The sequence below is a fragment of the Haplochromis burtoni genome, unplaced genomic scaffold, assembly GCF_018398535.1.
Source record: "Haplochromis burtoni strain Fernald_Lab_line unplaced genomic scaffold, NCSU_Asbu1 Contig_137, whole genome shotgun sequence".
In the NCBI taxonomy this organism is placed as follows: domain Eukaryota; kingdom Metazoa; phylum Chordata; class Actinopteri; order Cichliformes; family Cichlidae; genus Haplochromis; species Haplochromis burtoni.
In genome coordinates this window covers 33,907-59,769 of record NW_024582498.1, presented here as the reverse complement: position 1 = coordinate 59,769, position 25,863 = coordinate 33,907, and the positions used below count along the sequence as shown (strand labels likewise).

The 25,863-nt window shown below is 40.0% G+C and overlaps 3 protein-coding genes and 1 long non-coding RNA gene across 7 annotated transcripts; 1 reads left to right on the top strand and 3 right to left on the bottom strand.

The window, feature by feature from the left end:
- Positions 1-560: 560 nt before the first annotated feature.
- LOC106633391 lies at positions 561-3,500 on the top strand. The gene is made up of 3 exons (XR_006054800.1): positions 561-783; positions 2,272-2,470; positions 2,976-3,500. It is a non-coding gene; the product is annotated as an uncharacterized LOC106633391 (long non-coding RNA).
- alpk2 (alpha-kinase 2) lies at positions 3,177-14,226 on the bottom strand. Of its 4 annotated transcripts, XM_005931255.2 has the most exons (11): positions 14,158-14,226; positions 10,557-12,460; positions 7,976-9,515; positions 7,742-7,889; positions 7,458-7,585; positions 7,306-7,350; positions 6,911-7,209; positions 5,207-5,295; positions 4,899-5,116; positions 4,745-4,793; positions 3,177-4,648 (listed from the first exon to the last, which is right to left on the bottom strand). In XM_005931255.2, the coding sequence occupies exons 2-11, from the start codon at positions 12,303-12,305 to the stop codon at positions 4,441-4,443; spliced, it is 4,473 nt and encodes a 1,490-aa protein (XP_005931317.1). In that variant the 5' UTR covers positions 12,306-12,460; positions 14,158-14,226; the 3' UTR covers positions 3,177-4,440. The 4 variants fall into 4 exon arrangements, with proteins under 4 accessions (XP_005931317.1, XP_042080360.1, XP_042080361.1 ...); XM_042224426.1 differs by lacking the exon at positions 14,158-14,226 and having other exon boundaries at positions 10,557-13,478; XM_042224427.1 differs by lacking the exons at positions 10,557-12,460; positions 14,158-14,226 and adding an exon at positions 9,709-10,525.
- Positions 14,227-19,621: 5,395 nt separating this feature from the next.
- oacyl (O-acyltransferase like) lies at positions 19,622-21,260 on the bottom strand. The gene is made up of 5 exons (XM_042224378.1): positions 20,858-21,260; positions 20,568-20,691; positions 20,232-20,418; positions 19,939-20,081; positions 19,622-19,843 (listed from the first exon to the last, which is right to left on the bottom strand). The coding sequence occupies exons 1-5, from the start codon at positions 20,950-20,952 to the stop codon at positions 19,751-19,753; spliced, it is 642 nt and encodes a 213-aa protein (XP_042080312.1). The 5' UTR covers positions 20,953-21,260; the 3' UTR covers positions 19,622-19,750.
- A 1,319-nt stretch (positions 21,261-22,579) lies between these two features.
- On the bottom strand, positions 22,580-24,744 carry LOC121815120 (O-acyltransferase like protein-like). Its single transcript, XM_042224414.1, has 5 exons — positions 24,595-24,744; positions 23,100-23,233; positions 22,932-23,010; positions 22,692-22,831; positions 22,580-22,630 (listed from the first exon to the last, which is right to left on the bottom strand). Coding segments are annotated over exons 1-5 (405 nt in total). The 5' UTR covers positions 24,596-24,744.
- Between the last annotated feature and the right edge of the window lie 1,119 nt (positions 24,745-25,863).

Here is a 25,863-nt window from a genome sequence, read left to right as displayed (position 1 = left end):
CACTGTTTACTGTTTCAATAAAGCCCCTTTGGAGAAATCTGCTCAAGTGCATGAGCATCCTGTAAAGTTAGGATAAATCGTCAGCCAAAAACTTTTGGTTGCTTTCTATAGTTGTGCATATGCTTCTTATAAATATGAAAGGTTGGCATCGTATGACTTAAGTCCTCCATAACACCTGCACGACTCCCTTGAAAATGAAAGTTTGCTGAGCTTTTGTGCTTCAAAGTTGCAATTTGCATCAATAATGAATCAAAAACTGTAAAAATATAATAAATTACAATAGTAAGGATTATTCAGTGTAATTGGTACTTTGTCTAATCGTGCCATAACTGCAACTACATATTCCTCAAATTTTAAATGCCCAAATGTGCAGTGTGTGTAAAATTGATTGCCTTCCAGATTTGAGTTTTAAATAATGATTTCATTTATTAAGGAAAATGAGTTCTCTTAACCTAAAGTGGAAACAAATTAATGACATGAACACTTTACTGACATTTCTTTTTTTTTTCTTTTTTTTTTTTTGCAAAGCTGATTTAAATTTCACTCGCCACACCCAGGCCTGATTACTGCCAGACCTGCTCAATCATGAAATCATTTAAATAGAACCTGTCTGACAAAGTGAAGTAGAGTAAAAGACCTTGAAAAGCATCATGGCATGACCTAAAGGAACTGAAAAACAGTTCAGAAATCAAACCACTGGCTAAAGCGTTGGAACTGCTGCCATTGCTGATTAGGCATTTGTGTCAATCAACAGCTGAAGAGGTGTACCTAATGAAGGGGCTGGTGAGTGTATTTTTAACATGCATTCAGAGACTTTGTCTAACTTTATTACTGACTGATCGTTCATAGAAATTTGGGTGGATAAAAATGCACCTATATTTTTATTCCCTATCATTTGTTGACCTTCCTCAAAAATGACTGACCGTCTCTTAAAGTGTATTAGTTCTGCACTTCTGCCAACTTACTTCACTCACACAAGTTTTCAGAAATCTTTGTAATCCCAGATGGAGCGCTGCTGCTGCACCTTTCCCCCGCCTACATTCTTCAATTCTAACTATTTAAATTCAACTTCCAGGTATCTATGCTGCTGCTGCTTTTTTTTTTTTTTTTAAAACAGAAAATTTGTCTGCATTGACAAATATTTGAAAGTTACTACCATCTTTCTCTGTGTGTGCACGTGGGCGGTAAAGGGACCTCAGTTCATTCACACAGGCAATCTAAGAGTTATCAGCTTCAAGGACGAGCAAATAAAAGCCACCCTGCCAGTCCGGGGACATTTTATCAAGCCCTCCTACCCTCAATCTGGTCACAAACAAACCAAAAGCCAACTTTTCTCCTGTAGCTCCTCCTTATAAACGCTTTCACTCACTTAATAATAAATAAAAATCACAGGTGCTATTGAAACAGGTTTGTTTTGTTCCTGTAGGTACACGAACTTTTAATAGATTTGATTTCAGGCTAAACACTTGTTTCTGAGTGAAACACTAGACCCTTCATGTAAAGCTGTTTTCAGTGTCATACAGGCCTTTGTTTACCTGTCAAATTCATGCACGCTGTTATTCTCAGTTTGGTTAAATAAAAATGTATGAATTACATCTAATTACATGTAGGTTTTATATTTAACATTATAAACAAGTACTTTCTCCATTTGTCTGTTATCTTAATTAATTCAACCTCAGTTTCATTTTTGGTTTTAAAACAATTTCAAACTCCTCTCCACTTCAAGCATCCGTTTCAATATAATCTACATTTCTGGCCGTAGTACCAGGCATATCTATAACTCAACTATTGCAGCAAGTTACTTTTAGCTAACTCTTGTGACATTTGAAACTTGTGGGATTCGTGTGGTTTAGCCATTAACTGTTCATTCACCTGGCAGCTATTGCAGATTAAGTTGTGACCCTAGAACTGATGTTTTTGATCATGAATAAACTCTTAGGAACTTTGGTGTTTAAAATTTAGAACATGTGAAACGGCACATGGCATTATGAGTATTTTAGATTCCTACCTCCAACAAAAATAAGAAATTTCATTTCCACCAAACTGCTATCTGTTTGGGAGCAGCACCTGTCTTAAGTTTGTTGTTGCTGAGCTCACAGTGACTTTCAGTGAATCCTGATTAAGGCCCTGAACAGTTGTATTTAAAAAAAAAAAAAAAAAAGTCTCCCCTCCACCTTCTACCTCTGGTCAGGGTCGATCAATACTTCCCCCGTAGCTTATCACTAATGTGCAACTGGCTGTTTGTCCAAACTCTGCTCTGTCTACATAAAGACTTGGATGGGACAGCCCTGAACCCAAATGCACCACGGATCACTTCAACCTGCAGCTGCGGACGCTCTACTGGACTTAAAACTGGCATTAACAAAGCGACACTGGCATGAGCAGGAAGACCGAGAGTAGAAGAGTAACTGCAGGGAAAAGTGCAACTATTAAGTATAAATGAATCTGGAAAGACCTTTTGAAAATTAAGGTGAGTAGACATTTCCCTCCAATAGGTCTGAAGCTTAATGATTGAACGGTTTAAATTGTAAAGAGCTCGGGACCGTCCCCTGTACAGATTCAGCTCAGATGTGTTTAACACTAAAAGTAGACTGAAAACTCATTTAAGCTCATTTGGCATACAGCCTGACCCAGTCTTTAATTTCTTCATCTTAAAGACGTTAAGGCAAACTTGGTAATTGAGTCTCACATGGGTGTCTTTCTTTCTCCTTCACACACACAGCTGCAGTCATCCCTACAATCAGTTGGAGGGGGGGGAGAGCGACTAGACTGGACTTTGAACATGCTGAATAAGCCTAGAATATTTACATGACACTATGGCTTTTTTTTTTTTTTTTTTTTTTTTTTTTTTTTTTTTTTTTTGCTTCAACATCTGTTTTGGGTTTGGTTTTTTTGGCCAAGTATAAACTGCACAATTCACTTAATCTGGATTTTTCTTTCCTGATTTTGCTCTTTTCCCCCCTCTGTTTCACCAGGTCACCCATCAATCACTTTGCACCAACAGCGCCTCTGTCTGCAGAAAACCTTGTCCTCCAGAGCTGTGGAGTGTGACAATGGTGTTTGTTTCCTCTTCGTCAAACGCCATTATCACACTAAATAGCTACAGTGTGAAAAGCCCCTCGACGTACCCCTTCACTTTTGGGTTTAAGTGTTGTGTTTGTGGTGTGTGGGTTTTCTTTTTTTCTTTTTCTAAATTTTAATCCTCTTATTAAATCTGTTGTACAAACTGTAAAGCAAGACTGTATATCAGCTGTGCCAATGACTCTGTGCACACTACACCAGAGCAGGAGATGGAAATAGACATTTGGTGTGTTTATGCATCATATGTGATGCTGAGCCTCTGAGTGTGACCCACTTTCTTTTTGGATTCAAGGTGCTAATTTGCTGCTGGAGACCTTAAAACAGACCTTGGTTTACTACTACTGATGCCAGCTTTGTAAATGTAAAGCTTATTGCACATTTGTCTCTGTTTACCATAAATAAAGTGCTTTTGATCTGTTGCTGACAGATGTTCACATTTCACGGATGCCTTCAAGACCAAGCGGTGAACAAACACACGCAGGAATTTGTATTCCTTCTAGTAATGTTGACTCAACATCTTTCACCTGTCCTACCACGCATATGTGAAAGAAATTAAACATTTGCGACCTGCGTGCCATGCCAGCAATGTGGGTCAGGGTCTGAAAGGTAGACGTGAGGAGTGGTCAGAGGCATAATGTATAAAGACTGTTTTAGACTGCAGCTGAATAGCTGGAATATTCCTGGGGTCGTAAAGCCTCTCGATGTCAGATGAATGTGGTATTATAGGGTTCACTCTACGTGCCTTTCCCTATACATGCACTGAATGTGGGTAGCTGGAGGACTTTTACACCACTAAAGCCGAACTTAGAAATGCTGAGAGATGCTCACAACGGCTCACACTTCTACATACATTCAAGTGATACATCAACTTTATGGGTAAAAATGTCTTTGTTTTGTGTCCAGAGTAGGATCATGATGTCATTCTAAATCAGTTACATGAACAAATATAATGTAACATTAAACTGGATACATGTTCATCAATTATTTGCCAGTTTGCAAAGCGAACACACGCACAAAACAAACCCACACCCATTCATACAACCTAACTTAAAGACATTTCCTCTAATCAATCAATAAAAAGTCCATTAATTTAATGAACTAATAGTTTGAAAATATCCCAGGAGTAGAAAAACAAGAAGAAATCGTTCCTCGCTCATCAGTTCATCAACAGTCTCGTCAGCCCCAGCTTGTGCTACATTTGTTACCTTTAAAAGATCTCCTAAAATCTAAAAAGTTTATAGAAACTGTCCACCAAACTCTGCAGTATTCAGTCCAACGTGAATCACGCGAATCACTAAAAAAAGAAAAGGTAACAGATTCAATTCATAATCAAATCCTTAGTCCAGTATTCTCCTCCTGTTATGACTTCCCCTTAACTACTGGCCCAAATGTTTTCTTCTTGGGTGGAGTGGAGCTCTGGGGTTTGGGTTTTGGAGCAGACGCTGGCTTTTTGGCTTTGGGCTGCAGGGATTTGAGACCTAGCATCTCACAGTACACATTACACTGATGCAAGGCCTTAAACTGGTCTATGAAGGAGGTGCCACAGTTTCCTTTGAATCCCTTGTATCTACAAAGAAAATAAATAACATGAAGAGATCAGTTAGTGCAAATTCACAGTTTGCACGTAGAGTATCTTTGGTCTCAAAAAAATGTACATACTCACCCTTTCTTACAGGTGGCTATTCCCACATCAGTAAGCTTCATGCCAACTCCTGAAAAGCAACAAATCACATAGGTGTTTAGATTTCTAACCTGCAAAGAAATAGTTCCCACAAAAAACATATTTTTAAAAATTTTATTTTAATTGTTTCCCTGACCTTGCATGTCAGTAACCAGCAGGTTGCCGTCGGTTTTTTGGTAAACCCAATGCTGGAAAGCACAGCATTTCTGTCCTGCCTCTGAATCACGCCTCATCAGGTTGATCTCTTTGCCATCCTTGACTGAATATTTAACAAAGTTCCCGATTAGCTCCTCTTCCAGTGTGGCGTAGGGGATGTCATTCGATGGACGGTGAATCAGGTAGATGGGAATTATCCTGGTGAATGCCCCAAAAAAAGTGTCTCCAGTTAAAAGCGAATTAATGTAGTGAAGAAATTATAACGAGCTTATCAAACGTGTCACTCACTCTGGGATGTCTCCGAAGGCTTCAGTGGACTGAGCAGCAGAAGTGTAAGCTTTGATGTACTCTCTTGCTGTGTTCTGGACCTGGCATTCCTGCAGACCATTAAAAATAAATAAAATAATAAAATGAAACAGAATGAAGTGAACTGAATCAATTGGTGAGAATTTTATCTTTTAATCCAACTTTTAACACACATACAAAGAAAAAAATTGCAGTATGGTCTGTAGAACAGCATACTGTCTATTACAGACACTTTGGAGTTGTAAAATAAGAATACTGTCATTATGATGCATGTAGTTGAAGATAAAAGTAAAACTTCCTTTGTAGTCTGGTAAAAGAGCACTTTTGATCTTTCCTTTATGGCTTATAGATGTTATAAAAGTGTGCTGTTTAACTTTCGTTAAGGCTTAAAGTTTACAATATTGAGAGAATGGCCACTTTGAGTGACAGGTATGTGCTAAATACGCCATTAGCTGTCAAATACTGTGGTGTACTGGGGCTTAACTGCAGTTAAAGCTGGCCCAAGAGGTCCGTTTTGCAGTGTTTGGTGATTGAAACTCAAGTGTGGTCAATCAGCTTAAAACAATTGTTTTAAGCTGCTAGACCACACACCAGCACATTTAAATGTGCTAGTGCTACCTAGCATGTCTCCCTCACAGTCAAGAGTCACTTCAGTCTCCAAAACAAAAAATGATAGCAACAACCATAAAGCTAATCATATATAGACTGTGTATAAAATGTAACTGAGTTCCTGTTATGAAGATTCACCCTGAGCTTTAACACTGTCACTACCTTACTGTTTTGAAACTGGACACAATTAGTCCAAATTAGGTTTTGCAGTCAGATATCTAACGATAACTAACTTGGCCACCATAGTGGACGTGTGACAGTGTAGAGTCACATCACTAAGGCCCCAGCCACACTTAAGAATGGTCTAAAAGCATAGGGGAACCGCGGGTCATTAGGGAAAAACAGGTATGCTCCAACCAGCTGGTGAGTGGTTGCTCAGATTTATAGCCCCAGTAACAAAGGCTTAGAGATTAGTCGGTGAGCTCCTAACAACCACAGCTGCTAGAGAGAAAATGTGTTCCCCAGTCAGTTGACAGAAACCTTCTTTTGACTGATTCGATCGCTGGCTGATTGCTACGGTTCTAACATGATAACATGGAAGATGCTAACATGTCTGCAAACATGCCAACTGCAGCACTGAGACGCAACTTTTACTTTGATTCTGGTTCATGTTGTACTTTCTCAAGGTTTGCCACTGCATGGCTAGAGCTTAGCAAGTGTTTGCAGACAAGTCAGTGTCTTCCATGCAAACTACAGGTGACTGCACCAATATGCTAACAACCAAAGCAATCACAAGGAGGTTTTTGGTGCAGTGCCATCTTTCCAACAGCCACCAACCCCTCCCCATGCACCCTCTCTAATGAGGTGCAATTACCTTAAAATATGATCTGCTTTGTCCTCTTTTTTGACTCTAATGGAGACCGTAATTTCCAAAATTAGCCTCATGTTTTACTTTGTAAAATTAAAAATTAAAAGTAAATTGAAAGTAAAATTGAAACTAGTGAAGAGGCTAGATATCATCAGGAGAGTTAGCGAGGGCGTAGTGAGCTGAGGGCTGTTTTCCTACAGTCTTCTATAATCTCATAATTACTCCTTGAGCCATGAAGAATTACTACACACTAATTGTGATATTCGTACCTCCACAGCCAAGGTGAAGTTCTTCTGAACAAGCTCGTCATTGTTCTTGGTCCCATAGCTGATAGCATTGTGCACTTTGAGCACACAGGAGTGACCTGGCAGTAACAGGGGTATCTGACCCGCATGCAGCTTGGTCCGGAAAGCCCGCCGATGCATGCCCTCCCCAAAGTGTTCCTTCTCGGTGATCATACTGATAGGATGGCTGTCTCCAAAGTATTGATCGGATAAGAAATCGTCTTTGAACAAGAGTCTGGAGAAATGGGCGTCCTCTTCTTCACTACTAACCTCAACAGGGTCAGCTGGGGAGGAAAAAAATATAGACACAATATTACATCTAGGGTCTTCTTTTTAAAGCTCAGCTGTATAAAGTAACATGCTCCTAAATCTTAACTCACATGAAATGGTTTTTGGAGCCAGGGGGATGACAACCTCACTGAGCACTGTGAAATAACAGGGAAAATAAAACATGTAGTTTTCATTTATATACATCATGTAAACATTTTAAACATTTTCACTTTCAAAAATGAGCTAAATTTTTTTTTGTTACCTTCATATGTGAGCAGGTAGTCCAAGCTGACTGAGCCATGTAAGCTGCTGAGCTGGCAGAGGTACTTGCCCAGATCTTTGTGAGAAGCATTGCTGATGGTCAGGGTCACTCTGCTCTCATCCCCTGCACTTCAGACAAAGGGACAGTGTTACTCAGTAGAAGAAAACAGACACGCCTTGTGGGTTGCAAAGCAGCTTGCAGATACAAAGCAGCTGCAGGGAAGCTAAACCAGCTCGGTAGGACATTATTATTGCTAAAAATGACATAAAAGTCATATGAATTACCTTCTTTTCATCTCAGCCAGGACAGTACCCTCTCTGCTCCAGGTCACAGTGTAGGCCGAGGTTACAGCAGCAAACTGACACCACAGGCACAGACTCTGGGGGTCACCACTCACGGGCACTGCCTGTATAGGCTTCACCACCTTGGGCTCTGCAGATATTATGATAGGCTTTAATAATGCCATGTGAACTATGTCTTTCCATGCAGAGGACTAGCTGTTTAATCAATTCCCGTACCTTCCTTGGGTGGAATCCTCTGTTTGACCACTTCACTGTACGCCTTCTTACGAGTTCCTCCAACATCAGTCTTGAGCTCAGCTTCCTTTCCTTTTGCTGACACATCTGACTTTGGTAGTTTAGACTCCAAAATGCTCACAATCTTCCCAAACTTATCCTCTGACAGACGTCGCCTTTTAACCACATCATCATTCAGAGGACTTGTAAAGTTCTTTGGCTGGTGGCCCTTATCGTCTGTGGGATGTGGAGGTTGTTCTCCCTCTGACGCTTTAGCCTCCGATTGCTGCTGGGACTTTATTTCGGCTACATCTGGCTGTTCGCTTTCCTTTTGAGCTTTGCCAGCTTTGGCACCCAACTTAGATTCGAACAGCTCGATTCTTCCTTTTGCAGTCTTTGATTTTGCTCCATTCTCCACTTCAGCCAGTGGCTCCCCTGGCGCTGTATTCTGACCATGTTTCTTTTTCTTCTTGCCGTGTGGCTTGCTTGTTGCCTTCTCGGTTACACCTGTCTCAATAACCAATGTAGCCTCCTTGGCCTCAAGTCCAGATTGACTGTTCTCACTGCTATGATTTTCTCCAATAGTAGGGTGAGTTTCTTGCTGGTTGGAGGTCTGCTGAGCAGAAACACGGTGACATTTGCTTTCCTGTTTTTTGGAAGGTTGGGTGAAATGATGATGACCGGCCGATTTATCCTTTTTGGATCGTGTTTTTCCCTCTGAGGTGTTCTTGTGGGTTTTGTGAGGCATCTTTTCAGTCTTTTTATGAGTCAGATCAGTCTTCTCCGATTTAATAGCTTTGGGTTTTACGGGCTTGGAGACAAATGGATCATAAATATCTAAAGTGATGCATGCAATGTGTTTCTCTTTTGAAATGAAGAGATTTTCAGCGTGGATAGGGATGAAGTTTTCTAGTTCCCTATTGAAGTCATCAATCTCCTCAAATATTGTCTTTCTAGAAAAGAAAGAGTCTATAGTGTCACTAGTTTTCAAGTCTTGTAGTCCTTCTGGTGAAGATCTCTCAGCAGTCTTTGTTGTATTCTGCTTTTCATGAATCAACTCCTCACCGCCTTCCAGAGACGTTTTGTTAGTAATTCCATCCGGGGTTGGCAAGACAGCACTCTGTCTTACTTGGTTGCAACTGTTGTTATTGAGAGAGCCTTTCAAACAAATCTGATCACCTTCCACACTGCTGCTTGTCCTACAGTTGAGGGAAGGGCCAATACTGACTGGAGCTAAGGGCATAATAAATGTGGGACTGTCCCTCTGCGCCTCCACCTGACGTGCTCTATCAAGGTCTGGCAACGTGCCAATAGACACGCAGTTGTCCGCATTAAAATGCAGGCCAGGTTGTGTGTCTCCACCTGGCACGTTTGAGTTTGTCAGAGCGTCCGCGGTGAGGACACTAAAATCAGTTATTGATTTGTTTTCATCCCTATTAACTTCAGATCGCCCACAGCTCAGTTTAGCTTCTGGCTCGGCCACTGAGCCCAGCTGGACAAGCCTGTGATCATCTGTCACTTCACACAGTCTATCTCCAACGGGCTGATAGAGAAAAGGACAAAGAACAACAAAGTGTTAAACTGAGAATTAAAAAAAGTTCTCTTTCAGTTTCCTTTATGGCTGCACATAGACAAACACAGAACACTGTAACAGTGCTGTTAATATACTGCCTTAGGGTTCAGTATCAGGCAATTACACTAAAGACTGATCAGATATTTGTTATTTTAGCACGTACCTTTCTATAGAGCCAACAATCAGACGTTTATAAAACACCATGCTTCTATACCCAATCCACCAGTCCATATGTCCTGCATGCAACTGGAACCCTGACTGTCAGTGTTAAAGACTGTACCTCCAGCTGCGATTGCACCTCTAAGTCAACCAAAATCAGTCTCCTGGCCCCAAGAACCTGTCAGGGTCCTGATCGTGGCTTTTTAAAGGAGATGTGGTGGAAATGGGTGTGTCAAAGGGTGCGTACAAATAGAGAGAGGGCAATGGAGGGTCGTGTTTCAGTTTTCAGCTGTGCTCTCCTCTCACCCTGACACGCCAAGGATGCATGCTATTATCACTGGACTCTCAGCTATTATTAGGTGCCATTTCTGTCAATCCAAAGTTTTCCTCTTAGGCACTCATTTTTCCCTCAGCACCCACAGCTGTCAGTCTTTGAGGTTGGGAGCCAAACGACTTATCCAATCAAGGCTGTGGGTGCAAGGACTTGGTTGCAAACTGAATGGCTCCAATCCAAAGCAAGCCGACAATGCTCGCGAGCCTGGTGTGTGGTGACATACGTGGATTTTATATTCAGCGCAACTCATGACTGGCTTAGTGATGTTAGAGGTATGACAACGCCGACAAGGACAAGAGCAGGAATGTTTTTTAACTTTGTGCCTGTGTTTCTAAAGGGCATGACTGATTTGTCTGCTGGCCAACGATGCTGTTGGCCATCATGCAAACAGACAGACTGGAAAGAGTTGCACACATCCCCCAAGCACGACTGCAAAATATTCTGTAATAGTTCATGTTTTCACTTCATGCTGATCACAAACTTTTACCTCTCAAGTGTTCAAAGATCTATCATCTTACCTCCTTGGTTATTAAATCTGTAGGAGGGTCCAAATCTGTATCTTCTATTATACTCAGTACGACTGGGGTTTTTTCATCGATGATGAAACGTTCTGTGTCCTGGGACTCTGCACATTCATCAAACGGAGAGAGGTCCAGATCAGCAGAAGTAGATCCAGGCATCAGTGTAACCACAGTTGCATCTGCTGTGTTTTCTCCTGAAGAGGCCACCGTTGTACCAGGTGCACCTCTGGATGGGGAGCACTTGTCTCCCTGTGTGGTGGGTGTTGGATTGCAGAAGGATTCAGCCCCCTCTGTGTGATGGGGTTCAAGTCCTGTAGAGTCGAGGCACAAAGAGAGACAGCCTTGCCCAGAGTGGATGGAGCTCTCTGAGATGTTTTGTGCACTTAGAGGTTGATCCTGCACGCCCATTTGTGCCTTAGCTGTTGTTTCTAGATTGTGTCCTTCTTTCACAGTCTCTGCTTCTGTATGAGTATTTACCTCTGATAGAGCCTGTGTCAATGCATCTATTTCAGCCCCTATTTCTGAAAAGGCTGATGTGAAGTCCTCAGATGGAGCTACAATGATCCCAGTCCAATCTGAGAGTGCACTTGCCCAGCTGTCTACTGATGACCACCTCTCAATTGGTGGCCCCCAACCTTTGGTGTCATCGCCCGTCCAGCCAATCCCCTTGCTACCTTCAGGGTTGTAATGTGAAACCTGTGTCTCTCTTGGGGAACACGACAAGTGACTGGCAGGAGAGAGAGCTTCTTGGATCACAGAGTGATGCAAAACATCCCGATCTTCTGTATCATCACCAGCCAGATACTGATGTGCGTCCTGCCAGACCTCCATAGGGCTGTTGCCGCGCTGCGGGGTTGCTCCAGTGACCTCTGCTTCTCCTTCTCTCTCATCATTTAGAAACATAAAGTATTCCTCACAAGCATCTACAGCAGGTGTTCTTAGCCCCAAGTGTTCACTCACATCTGGCTCATTATTCTCTGTGGATTGTTCCTCACAAGAGCTGTGATGACATCCTGTCACGTCTGATGAATCACACATCAGTACATGTTTATCGCAGTCACGGTTCACTTGTTCCACACTTGTTTGTGATAATGGCTGGTATTCAGAACATTTAATCTCACCGGGAGCTATACTTGGCCTTACAATGAAGTCCTGCGTGTCACTTTCAAAGATATAAAGATCTGACAAAGGCGCTACAGCCATATCGCTATCTGAACTGTCTGACTGAGGTGATAACGACCTAAATAATGGAGGTTTGTTTTCAGAGCTGAAATTGGGACTGGAGTAGGGGACAGTGACAGACTGCTCCATCAAACCTTCAAGTGTGAGTGACACAGCTCCAAAAGATTCAGGTGGAGTATGTCCTTCCATGAGAAGAGATGAAGCAGATTCAGACTGAGGTAAAATGAGGTCCTGACAGAGTTGACGTATTAGAGGTGATTTCCTTCCTGACTGGCTCAAACAGCGCTGAACCCTGGAATTGTTATCCGTTGGTGGAGCCTCTGAGGAAAGCGAAAACTGCTCTGATACATTTTGGATGGACGATAAAGACTTTAGGCTGTGTGGGTCTGCAGAAACATGTGGATGTGTGGATTTATCAGTGGTGTCTGAAAGACAGTGCACAGTCTCCGTTCCAGACAGCTTGTCTACTGAGGGGCTGTGCATAACCGAGTCAAAATCCACAGTCTGACTGTCTGTCAGAGCCGGCTGACTTTGGCTGTCTGCGCAAGGAAGTGACGCGTCCATGGGGACTTCTAGTCGAGCGTCTCGGGGAGGTTGTCAAAAAAACTGACAGCAACATGAGGCCGACAAAGTTTTGTGTACAGTGACAGATTTGTTGCACCTTCTGTCATTATTCCATCCCAGAGTACATTTGGATCCTTGTTTATCTAATTCAATATCTGCAAAGTGACACACAAGGTTAGCATAAAATTCAAATAAATAAACAGTTAAAATGCAAAGATGTGAAAGACAATCTCTGGCTTGAGTCTTAAGTTTGAATTTACTTCCCTGAAGTATCTGAAGCAAAAGCTACTATCTCCTTTCAGCTGTCAGTTTGCATTTTGCTTATCTAAGCAGCAGGAGATGGTTCATTCAGAGGCATGTTGCATCTATTTCAAGGACGTTTAAGACACACTTGACATATCTTATCAACGGGAAGCCTTCCTGCCATTACTTCTTTGCTGATAAAGAAGTCTGCCTCGTGATGCTTTTCTTGTTGCCAGTGGAAGATTGTAACCTCTAAAGTCTATTTTCTTGAATAGTCAAGTGGTGAAATGTGCATTGACTACATTATCAATATACTATTTATTTGACGAACCAAAAGGTGCAAAGTTGGGATTCTTTGTGAAAACAAAAGAAGTTAATTAAAAATGTAATGATTGTTGCTAACCTGATACCTGATGTTCATGAAGCGACAGGGAAGGTACCATCTCTGGTCTGTATCTATTATCATTATTGCTATAGTATAGTTAGTTAAGCCCCTTCACATTCATCTTAATTTCAATTTCAGTTGTACAGCAATACCTCACTGTTATTTTTCAGACTACAGCAGCAATTATTTGGTGTCTCTACGTGACTTTAGCATCGTTAAAATGCCATTGCAGACAATCCGACACACGTGCAGCGGGCATTATATGAAGTGTTGATGGTGGAGACTTTAAATCATGCACACTGATATACAAGATTTCTGGAGGGGAGGTAGTGGCACAGACACTGGAAAAATACCAGAACATCTTTACCCGTGACCTGCATTTGTCACATTCATTCCTGCTGCACGGAAGGACACGTCGCACAGCCCTCCACCTCAGATGTTTACTATGAAATTCAAATCCTACCTACTCTGAGTTTATTGACAAACTTATATTTGAAACTGATTTCACAATGATTTTAGACAGAAAAAAAAATCAATGTAAAAAAAACACCAATATTATTTTTCTGTATCACAATAAAGCCAGTTAATTTGATGAATGACCTTAATACCAACCAAAGTAAATTGAATTTTTTCTTGTGTCATGTCGTGCATTTCTTAACCCCATATTGAGACTTTGTTAAGATATGACAGCACATTTCACTCTTGCACATGCAATTCAAAGCAGTTTTGGTGGCAGGATTGAAACGCGTAATGTAAATGTGTTTGTGTTTGAATTCTTCTTGTGGATCTTTCAAAATAAAACCAACCTCAGCCAAATAACCTCCCCAAGTGTGCTGCATCTATTTTCAATTTTTTGCCTGAAAAGCTTTTGAACAAAGTTTTGATAATATCAGCACAGGCTGCCTGATAATGTAAGAGTTTCCTGACAGTCACACATTAAAAATGAGAGGGAGATGAAAACCGAAATAATATAATGATAATAATAATAAATAACCAAGCGTGTCTTGTGTATCATGTAGCACAGCGGAGTTTATGCGCCCACATATCCACATGAAGTGTGACTGTCCACGTTTACCATTCCAAAGAAAGCCACAAACAAATGTCTAACAAGTCATGACACAAGTGAATCATAAAGGATAAAAGTATAACTATTACTCAAGGCATTAAAACAGTTGTCTATCTGGTGAGGTGGGGGGGATTTCCAGCCATGCAAGTAGTACGTACCCTTTTGATAGCCGTATGGTTGAGAATATAGACCTATGATGTAGGACTTCAGTACAAGCATAGGCAGAGCTGGTGGTCTCGGGGTGTGAGTCTATTTTTAAATGTTGTCTCCCCACAAGTACAAAGTCGGTTACCTGATATAGTGGACATGTGCCGATCTAACACCCGATATCTATATTTACAGGCCGTTTCAATGATGGCCTACTTTACAGACTGAAGACTTGAGTTGCGGTTGTTTAATTGTCTGTTTGGTTTCTTGTTCAAATCATTTTTATCCTCAATTGTAGATTCTGATTGCAGGAAAAAAAAATCTTAAAATCTTGTTTGTTTCTGTCCCATCCCCAATAACCCCAGTTTACAGCGGTATTTAAATAACAACAGATATTACACATATAATAAAATACAGCATATACTATTTCAGTTATTTTCATGTAATTAAAGTTCCTGTCTGATTAAACTGTGCTAGCGGCACACCTTTAACAATGAGGGCTATTTTCCTTGAGAAATTAATACCCCTTCAACTACTCTGGCAAAGCAACAATGCCCTGTTGTCAGTGGTGAAGAGTTCTGGGAAACGAAGCAAATTATCTTTTGAGATGTGGATTCAGAGAGTGATCGTCTTATAGTGCTATACAATACTCATCGTATGCTAAATGTGAAGAAAGAATCTGAAGACCAATGAGTCATTTGGTTACTTCAGGACAGTGATGTCAAATTCATTTTAAATCATGGACCACTTTGTTCTTAGGTGGGCCGGACTGATGAAACTACTTTTTCTATCAGCTCAAAGAAGTTTAACTACTCATTTACTCTCAAATATATCTTTATATCGGAAAAAAGAAATTCAAAATGTACACTTCATCTCAGTTTTTCTGCACAAAATGAAATGCTTATGGAGAAATTAGATAGTTACAAGTTTTAGGGCTGAAAATTGTAAGAAATAAATGTGTAAAACTGGAGAATATTTCTGTTCATTCATTGCCCGGGATGTCCTCTAATTATAAAACTGAAAGTATTTGTGAATTACAATGAAAAATGAAAGGATTATTTTTTCACTGTTGGCCCATTATGAACAAAACAAACCAAAACAGACATTCCAATAGTAGATGGTGAAAAAACAGGAAGTTAACTGTTATTTATTATTATCTATTACTTCATTACTTTGGTGTAGCATGAATGGTCATAATGGAGCTCTTTATCAGCAGGGAAAACTGTAAAATATCTTCTCTCTTAGCTAATCTTTCCCATGTTCCTGTCTTTAAGGGATGGACAGATTTATAACTAAGTGATTCAAGGCTGTTGCATCATCCTCCCTGGAACAGGTGAGAGGACGGGAACGGATCATTTTACCGCTTTAAAATCAGCACATTGTAAATAGTAGTTTAGGAGCCAGCACTGTCCAATAAAACAGCAATACATCAAAACTAAGAGAAAAAAATATCAGTGTAACAGATTTTCTATGAGTATTTTGGTTTAATCCTTTCAAACTCTAAAACAACAACAGCTTTGACAAAGCACTGCATCATAATTGTTTGTTGCGCATGCAAATCAGTGACACGTTTCCTGAATGACTGGATGAGGACACAAACCATTGAAACCGTGTCATATCATTTTACTCATTTGTGCCATTATGTAACGCTCGCGTCCTCACAGCTGTTGCTTTCCTGTCGGGGGCTTTGAAAATCTACCAAGCAACACAGGGAATATTAATGGACATTTAGTGTGTATCTGTTTGTCTTCGCTGCGTTTGTTTTTACTTAAATTTTCATTCTTCTGTTGGGATCTTCTGTTATTTTACTTTAGAAAAAAGATCTGAGGCCGGATTTGGTATTTTGTGGTAACATTTTAGATTTAGAAAATGAAATCACAGTCCAAACACATGCATGGAGTTAGGCTGTAGGTGTGAATGTGTTGTTGAGTATATGCCAGCATGCGCCTTGCCTTTTGTCCATTGGCAGTTGGAATAAGTTTTACCTCCCCTGAATTGTATAGATGGAAAAATTATTGATTTAATGAATCTGAACTTGTTATAATGTAACTGTTAAAGGATATGCATTTTTTCTGCCATAGATTCACAGGGTGCTGTGGCTGTCATGATCCTGGCCTAGGTCTGTTTCTGGGTCTTGTGGTTGAATCCTTTGTTATATTTTCTTCTTTTGGAGTCTTAGTTTGCCTTTTGAGTCTTCATCTCCCTTATGATAAGTACATATATGTGATGGTGTTTCTCCGTTTACTTATAATACTTATTTCTAGTTTTAATTTGGGGATTTCTTCAGTGTCTTGGGTTTAGTTTACTTTTTCCCTTTCCAGGGGAAGCCATGTCTGCTTTCCCAGGTTGCCCTTCTTTGTGCGTCTCTTAACTTCCCCACATTTCTCCAGCCAGTTGTGGATTTAGTCTATTCTCCTAACGGACTTTGTTGGAGTTTGTTTTGTTTTTGGTTTAGTTTCCATCCATCTGTATTTGGCTCCAAAACTCTGCATTTCACGATGGCGGCAGGCTTGATCGGTACCAAGTGGACCGACGTACACATTTCTGGGTGTTCACTTTAACAATAAACTGGACTGGTCAAAACAAGAAGGGCCAAAGTCAGCTCCATTTACTGGGCAGGCTGAAGTCTTTTAGGATGTGCAGAACATTACAAAGGACCTTTTATGACACTGTGATGGCTTCTGCTATCTTTTATACGGTTCTCTGCTGGGGAGGTGGAACCACAGAGAGGGATAGGAAATGGTTTAATAGACTAGTAAAGAGGGCTAGCTCTGTTCTGGACAGTCCCCTAGAGCCCATAGAGCAGAGGGTGAGAGGAAGATGTTAGTCAACCTAAGGTCCATGTTCCAATTTCTTCGTTCTGTTGGTTGGATAGAGTTTTATTTGTTACACAAAAACACAATCGTAAAGTATTTTTGCAGCATTACAAACCTTAAAACTATTTTTTAAAAGCATTTGGCAGACAAGTTGCTCCACCACGAGCATGTCATTGGGACATGGCCCCATGGAGTCGTGTAGTCATGGAGAGAAAAGTATCATCTTACCAAAGCAAGATGTATTTTTACACCATGTTGTTACACCAACTTGTTCAGCCCGGCATGTGCTCCCTCTCTCTTTCTCTCTCCCAGAACTTCTAGGGCAGTATGGCGGGGGTGAGAATGGTCCCGCACATGAAAGAAGTGTGCGTCACAGCCGTGTTTTGTTTTTGCGTGTACGTGAGAGCGTCAGCTAAAGGATGATGTTCCATAACCAATTAAGGCGAGGTCACCAAAACATTATTTACATAATGACACACTAAATGCTGCAGCTGGAAAACTTGTCTAAAATTTGAGTGATACAGATTTTTTTGTCAAACATGAGCTAAATAGATCTATTATTAAGAGTTTTTAAACCACTTGACAACATTTTACAAAAGCAGAGACTACTCAAGTAAAAATGTAATGTGTGTCTTTGTGTATGTGGCAGAGAAAAGCAACACAATGGAGAAAACAATGATTTTCTTTAAGGCTGCTCACCAAACATTTTGCATCTTGATAGAACCAAACTTGTCGTAACTTTAAGTGCTTTCATGGAAACGTAGCCGTGTGTTTTGCGTCACCAAACATTTAAAACCTTTTGCCGTGATCTCGTCAATCAGTTTCACTTTAAGATGAGTCACTGACATGGAAAGTGAAGTGAAAACATGGTCTAATTCAAACGTATTGTCTTGATCAGAAAAGTTAATGGTAGGGAAATGATGGTGGGGTGAGCTATGAGTCAGTTGCAAGAAAAGCAGAAAAGCACTTAGACACTCAAGAAGAGTGTTCGATGTATTTTTCTGTAATTTCAGTAAAAGAAAAAGGCATATATATATATATTTGACAACCACAAATGATGTAGTAGTTGTTTTAGGTATATAACTATAGTCACAACCACATCCATCTGTACCTTGCTTACAGGCTGGCTATGTACAGTCAGAGCTTGGTTTTCTTAAAGGGCTAATGGGCTTGAATACCTACATTACTATGCAACAGTCCTGAGCCATTGCTCATTTCTTTATATTTTGCTTCCAAGGCCAGACTATCATGAGCACTAGTTCTCCAGGCTTTCAAAGTCTTTCAAAACCTTTCTTTATACATTGGCAACTTTTTCTCTCATTTTCAGTGCACTGGTGTTGAAATGACTACTCATTTTCTCATTTTTTAAGTTTTCTTCTTTTTTTTTTCTCCTGCTAGAAAAAAACTTTGCTCTTCACGTTGACCTATGAATCACTCAAGCATAAAAAAGCGATCGACCTCAAGGGATGAACCAGTGTTGTGTCTACACATAGCTTAGCAAACAACCAATTTTAAATTATATCTTCAAACATTTTGATATTGGCAGCCTGTTACAAAGAACATGATTTTTTTAACCCAGTTTCCTCCATTAAATCTATGAAAAACACCAAAGATAATAGTTTGTTTTGCAACAAAGGGATTCCCAAAGAGCGTGCGTTCTTTGAAAATTTGAGGAAACCGGACAAAAGAAGAAGTGGCAGCCCAACTATCTACAACAAATGAACAATGTCTGAAAGTCATGCACTTAAGAAATAGGAAACAAAGACTTGACACAAGGTCTGAGACATACATTTGGTCCTTCAGCTGATCTATCTACTGTTTGCCAAAAAAATGGTCTCAGTAGACGGGTAGCTGTCAAAAAGAAGGGTAAACAGGGAGAAATGGTTAAGGTATCCCAAATTACAAAAGATCTGGACTGAAAATCAATAGGAACAGGTGTAATGGAGTGATGAATCCAAATTTGAAAGTTTTGGTTCAAATCATTGTCAATATGTACAGAGAAGACAGGAAGACCAGTGAGTATCTACAGCCATAAACACAGTGCTGTCTCTGTCATGGTTTGTGATTTCAGTCAATCAGTGGCACATAGACATGACTAAAACGGCAACATTGTTGAAGCAGTGTGGGATCATGTTGACAGAGATCAGAATGAAAGGATGCCAACATTTAAAGATGTCCTTCAAGATGCCTGGAGAACTACTCCCGAAGACTACTTCAAGAAAGAGAGTTTGGGCTTAAAGGTGGTCATACTAAACATAAACTTTTTGTCTGTTTCTCAGAATTTGAACTCTGTTCTTGCCTTATTTACTGTATTTCCATCTATGTTGGCACGCTTCAGTAAATCACTGCACCTATTTCCCATTTTCCTGAGATAATATAAAGAAATACGGGGTTGCTCAAAATGTCTGCACCTTACGCTAACACATGGTGACAAGTTATCTTTTTCTTGTGTGGTATCTGCAAGGCATCAAGAACATGGACATGTGAGGCAATAAAAATGTAGTCAAGAAAATGTCATGTGACCCTGCAGGATGTTTTCTCCATCAACCCATAGCGACTTGTCAGATATGTAAATTGTGTTTACTGTGTCAGATAATAACCTCAGCACACACACACACACACACACGCACACACACTAAAAGCATACTTCCAAGTTTTTAATTAAATTGCTTCGTTAGCTACAAAAGCAGCTATAAATAAAAGCAGTGTTAGAGATCACAATGCATAAACAAAGATAATGAGGGTAGTTATTAAGGATGTGAATAGCTGGGCACGTTCATGCCCTGCTCTATTTTGGGAGCAGGTAGGGCTTCTCAACTAACACAGTGAGCATGTAGCTCACTGCCAATGTCAGCACCAGGTGGCCAAGGAACAGGTACATCTGAGCAGAGGAGAAAAGTCTGATGTTATGAAGAACTGTGCCAAATCATTTGAAATAAGCACACTAAAACAGAACGTGCAACATGAAATACTTACAAAATTGATGTCTGTGTAATGGATTGGGGTCTCTTGAAAGCCAATGTACAGGATGATGAAGACAGGGTGTATGAGATAGCAGGCGAAGCTGATATTGGAAAGAGGAACCCAGAAAGTCAAGGATAAGAACCTCTTGATAAAGCCTGGAGTGATAAAAAACAAGAAAATATAAAGACATATAAAAATAAGAACATACAGACTCAATTTCCTTTAACATACTATGTGCTTTCATATATTGTTATTACTGTTAATGTAGAGATATGGGATTTAGTTCATCCCAACACCTGGTTTACCTCCATAGCCTTCCTCACAGGCCAGTATAATCCAGGTCACAGCCAGTGCCCAGAGTGGTCTATGCAGCCCTTGATACAGGGCATGTGGCACAGATGGATTGGCTGGCGTCTCCTTCAGGATGTAGGGCAATCCAACCAAAAGAGCCAAAAGTGACAGACAACAGAGCCAACCAAGTGCTGCCTGCCACTGAAACAACAGACATGATAAGCACATAAGTGTGGTGGCAAATGTTCAAATTCTGGCTCGGCTATAAACCAAAAGGCATATGCTGTTTTTAAATTCTCAGAAAAGACTAAGCCACGGTCTGGGATTGAAACCTGTCAAAATGCTCTCACCCATTGCTTTAACAGTGGATTTTTCTTTGTTGTCAGATATATTCCGGTCAAGATCCCTATTAGAAATGGCCCGTATCTCGTGTAGGGTTTCACATAGTAATACAAAACATAATTCTCAGATGTCCTGCAAAATAAACAAGTTCATTTTCTGGGAAATCATAAGAAGAGATGCATAGTTGGTAGACAGCCTCAATTATGTTTTTGCATTGTAGAAAAAGGAAACACTGAAACTTAAAAACAAAAAACCTTGATATTCATTTCACCAAACGCTGTTTTTCATTGAATCTTACATTGTAGATGGCTGAAAGACTGGTAGCTGCAGGTGTGCAGTTATAATAGCACTGGCCACAATAGTCATCAGGAGGAGGCCACCTGCCACAACCATAAACACACTCCTATTTCTGACAAATAAAACATGGAGGGGATAGGATTACAACCACAGAGATAATAAAAATGTATACGGCTCCTAGTGATGCTCTAGTTCAAGAATGAAGAAATCACTTTAACAGTATTTCAGAATCATATTAAAGGATGTGAACATACAGTCTGTATAAATAAACCAAGAGAGGAGTGGTTGCATAACACTGGAAGTCTAGAGACAGGTACCACGTCCAAGGAATACACTGCACAGGGATATGAAGATAAAAGGTTAAGAACAGGTAAATAAATCTGTTCTAAAATACCCAATGTAGGACTAAATTATAAGTTAAACTTACTATCTCATGGACTGGGAGCAGATTACTGATCAATAGTAAGTTAGCCCACCAGTATGTCTTACAATCCATCACTGTGTCTATAAATGGGAACCAGTAGGGTCCCCACTTGACCAGAGAGATAAGGCCAATGGTTAGACACATAATGAACAGATGCAGTGGCTGAATCCTGCAAAGAGGACAGAGAACAGCAATTTAAAAAAATGAATAACACATGCAGAAAGCCTCTTTTACTTGAGTGTAAAAATGGAGTGACGCAGACACAAATTAATTTGGTTAACTGACCAAAATAGAACACCTTGTAATCCGCTTTAAGAGATAGCTCCCAACCAGGCTGAGGCTCAGTTTGTCTTCAGCCTTGTTGATAGAGCCCAGCAGGGACCTGGCACTAAGCAGACCCCTAAAACATCAAATTTCTTAAGCTGGCAATAAAATAATTAAAAATATATGTTTACACTGTCAATCTGAAATTGTTCCAGTCTCACCCCAGCAGTAAGAAGGTATCGACAGCCATGAAAACAGGTCCACTTATGGTTAGCACATAGAAAGGGCTGCTTTCAACAGTTTTCCTCCAGTCTTTGTAATTGTCTGCAACACAGGTCTTATGAACATAAGTGAAAGTATATGTGTGTTATGGAGTAATGAGACCATCAATGTACTGTCATACCCAAGCTGTTGATTACAGGGAACTGTGCAGAGTGGCCACATATGATCCATAACAGGCTGAGAACACGGATGCCATTCAGTGAAGCGTAGCCTCCGACTGGAATTGATGTGGAGGTGCTAAAAATGCCCTGGGTGGTCTTCTGTATAGAGATTGCTTGAAGGCAGCCATACACACGGCTTTGAAGAGCGCATGTTTGTGTGGGGTGGTTGCTATCTGCCAAAACCAATATTATACAAGGTCAGCATTGTCTCAATATAAATACATCTGTAATAACTGATTCTGCAGCTCACATAATCGCATTATTTGGTTACTGAAGATAGTAACCATAATATGTGTGATATGCAGTACTACTCCTCAGCAAATCTAGATGATGCACTTTGCACTTACTACTTTCTCCTGAACTCCAGCTATTAGTTTCACTGCTAGATGAGCTGCTGGTCTTCAGGGTCCCATAAAGGTTGAGCGCAGCGTTTAAGCAGGAAGACTCTAATGTAGGTTCGACCTTTCTTTTCCACTGCCACCTTATCATAGCTGTTAACAGGGTGGCTCCGAGAGGAATTGCTACCATTACACAACAGACAAACCTGCAGGAGAAAATAAAGTTTGACAAGACAAAAACAAGGTGTCCTGAGCTAAAGGCCTGGACATATGAAGAGATGCTCATCTTTGCTGCACAGGTAACCCTAATGGAAGTGCACATGCAGATAAAACAGTAAAGAAAGTGAGAGCAGTGTAATCGTATACTGACAGGCAGGTGATATCAGATGTATCAGGGGCAATTTTGCTGGACAAACAGTGAGTCATGATCATCTCCTGAGTGGACTGATTGACCAGGATGGAAGGTAAAGGAGGAATGAGGGACATCTGATTAAACTGAAGCTGGTCTGTCGAAAAGTGAAAATTAGTCACGTTTAAAAAAAAAAGAAAGAAGTGATATTGTGTTGTATAGATGATACCGCATAAATTCATTTTTAAATCACTGACCGTAAAGCACCAATGTTTGCACGTCATCTTTCTCACAGGAGTCAGGTACACAAATACCGACAAAGTACTGGACTCTTCCCTGTTTAAGAAGAAAACTTAGTTTAAAGTATGCTTACTTTCATCTAATATCTATTGGTTGTCATGACTTTTTATCGTGTTAGTTGTTACCTGCCGAAGGAACACCTGGCAGTACTGTCCAGAAAAGCTGGGGCCGTGAGCAGAGCGGCACTGCTGCAGCAAACCAGGCTGGTTGGTGTTACCTCCTACAACATTGCTGCCCACTTTCCCAAAAGCATCATACACTGACAAAACACACAGAGGAAGAAAAAAAGCCATTCATTCACAGGCCCATTGGCTGTAAAGATGCATGGTGTTACTATATAAGTAAATCTCACTTTTTCATGAATTTCTAGGTTTTAAAGACACCCTTTAGATAACAAATAAAGAAGAAGTGTCTTGTGTCTTGCTAATTTTGATCACAAAACGACATACACATACTAGTGCATCCCCCAAAATATAGTTAAGTTTCAACTTAGTATCTCCTTGGAAAATAATTTGAAATTTGTAATTTTAAAGTTGAAATTTTGAGGAAATAACCCCAAATTTGGACTTCTGGATAACAAAAAAAAAGATTTTTTTCCCCCGTGGCAGGAGCAAGCTTAGATACTTCATTCTGCCATTTGGCTCTATTCACTGAAGACTAACTCATGAGCGCCCTCTAGGTGGATTGTAGGGCATTAACAGTAGGTTTAGTAGGTTGGATTTACGTGTGTCCCAAGACCCCTGCTGAGCTGGCATACCTACTTTTATTAGTAAGTGTGAAACAAACAGTGATGTCATTAATGTTGCTGGAAAAGGGAGTTAAATAAAACAGATAGGGGTGAATTTTGAAGCTAATTGCGTAGGGTTTATAGTTGGTGGCTCTTAAAAAAAGTATTGAAATAGTGAAGTAGTTGTAACATTTACATTGAACTTGAGTAGCATTAGCATATTTTGATTTATAAGGTATTTTGTTCTTCATAAGTTAGCTGTTAGTTTACAAAAGTATGTGTTAGCTAACAGCTACATTTATTAGCTATAGCCTCTTATCACAGCTCCACATAGATTTGCATTTCAGTGGTTCCATCAGGAGGGTGGTGTTGACCACGCAATGTCCAGTGCTACTCCTTATGCTGGTAGTACAGTTAGTTAGTTATTAGCCTCAAGGCTGGTCTTTGTTACTGTCTCACTGAAAATACATAAGCACACAATGAGTATGAATTAGTTACAATGTAGGTATGAAATGAACACTTTCAACATCATCATCTTAACTATTTAAATATTCTTACAGTTCGTTTGAACACTTATGCAGTTTCATAGGCTCTACACCAGCTGCGCAGGTTAAAGTCACGGATTTGATGTATGCATCGATCAATTTTGATGTAAGCATGACAGTCACAAAAACCTAATCATTGTAATTTTCAGAAGCTTCCAGCGGCAGTATTTTTATTCTCTGAGAAGGTGAAAATGAACTTAAGCTTATGGTCTTGCATTGTCCTGGAGAATTTGTAATCTATTTCTGTATTTTTGACTTTTCTATCTTGGCTCCTCTGCTAAAGTGGATTAAATGCCACTTGCCACACAAGCGCATAAGAAATGCCATACAAAAATCACAATCACTTACTTAGAACAGCATAGCCCTTTGGTTCATCCTGGTTAATTTCCCGGAGAAAAGTGTTTGTATCCTCCAAGCATCTTTGGGACACTGTCAAAATCTGTGTGCTTTCCACTGCTCCTCTGCCCCCCACAAAAAGAAGAAACGCCACCAAATGGAGGATCATTTTGACTCTGACTGTTTCTTTTTAGGGAAGAAGGTGTTTAAATAACAGAGAAGGGAACACGTCACCATTCAGAGTGTACTGTGAAATTCATCTTCCATGGCTAAATTGAATGACTTTAACTGGTTTTCACTAGCAGGTGTAAACAGGATTTGGTTACATGAAGGAGGATGAGAGGCTAACAAAACAATCCAGGCTGTGATTTTTCTCACTACGCAAGAACAACATTATTAAAGTGCAGCTTTGACGGGTGACCAGTCCACATAACCATTTAAGCACACATTTTTAAGTTATATTTTTATTATATACCAATTGTATTTTACATATTCACACATTTTAAATAGCATTAAATAGACACAGAGACACAAAGGTAATTACTTGAAAATTCCTCTGCTCAGTTATAACTATTACTACAATTTTCTACTTTTCTCTAGTGATGGAAGAAACACCACAGATCATCCAGCCATCAGAGTACAGCACTCCAAATAACTGACCACTAGAGGGGGCGATTGTCTATAAAACATTCTTGGGCTGTCTCGTTTTTACCTAGCAACAGCATTGGACATTACACATATTTAATAGAATGCAACCCTATTTTGATCTAATAATAGTAGTTTAGTGCTTAAGTGCTTCTGTGTCTCTTACAAAGAGGAAAAGACCCTACAATCACCACTTATTTTAACTACTTACTCCATAGCATGATTAAAACATTTTGTCGCTGACAGCATTAGAATCTATAGAGAAAAGGAGAGTTTTTAATAAATAATAGACATTTCTTTCTGTTTTCACATTGCAGCTAACTGGTACCTTTAGAGCTATGCAATACTGGGCATTAGCAGCACTTGTTAGCCATGTGCTGCAAGATACTCATAGTCATTACTGGGTTATTTAATTCTAAAAGATAACAGTGCAGTGTGGTTATTTATGTTTATTTTATGTTTTTCATGCCGATTTAGAGGATTTTGAATTGTCACACTGGGCTAAAAAATAACAATTTTGTGTTATTGTCACGGAACACACATTTTGTGGCTTCATCAAAGGAGGGCAATCAATAAAAGTAAAAGAATAGTTTTTCTTAATTTATGTAGCAGGAAGTCAAACCATAACAAAGTGCC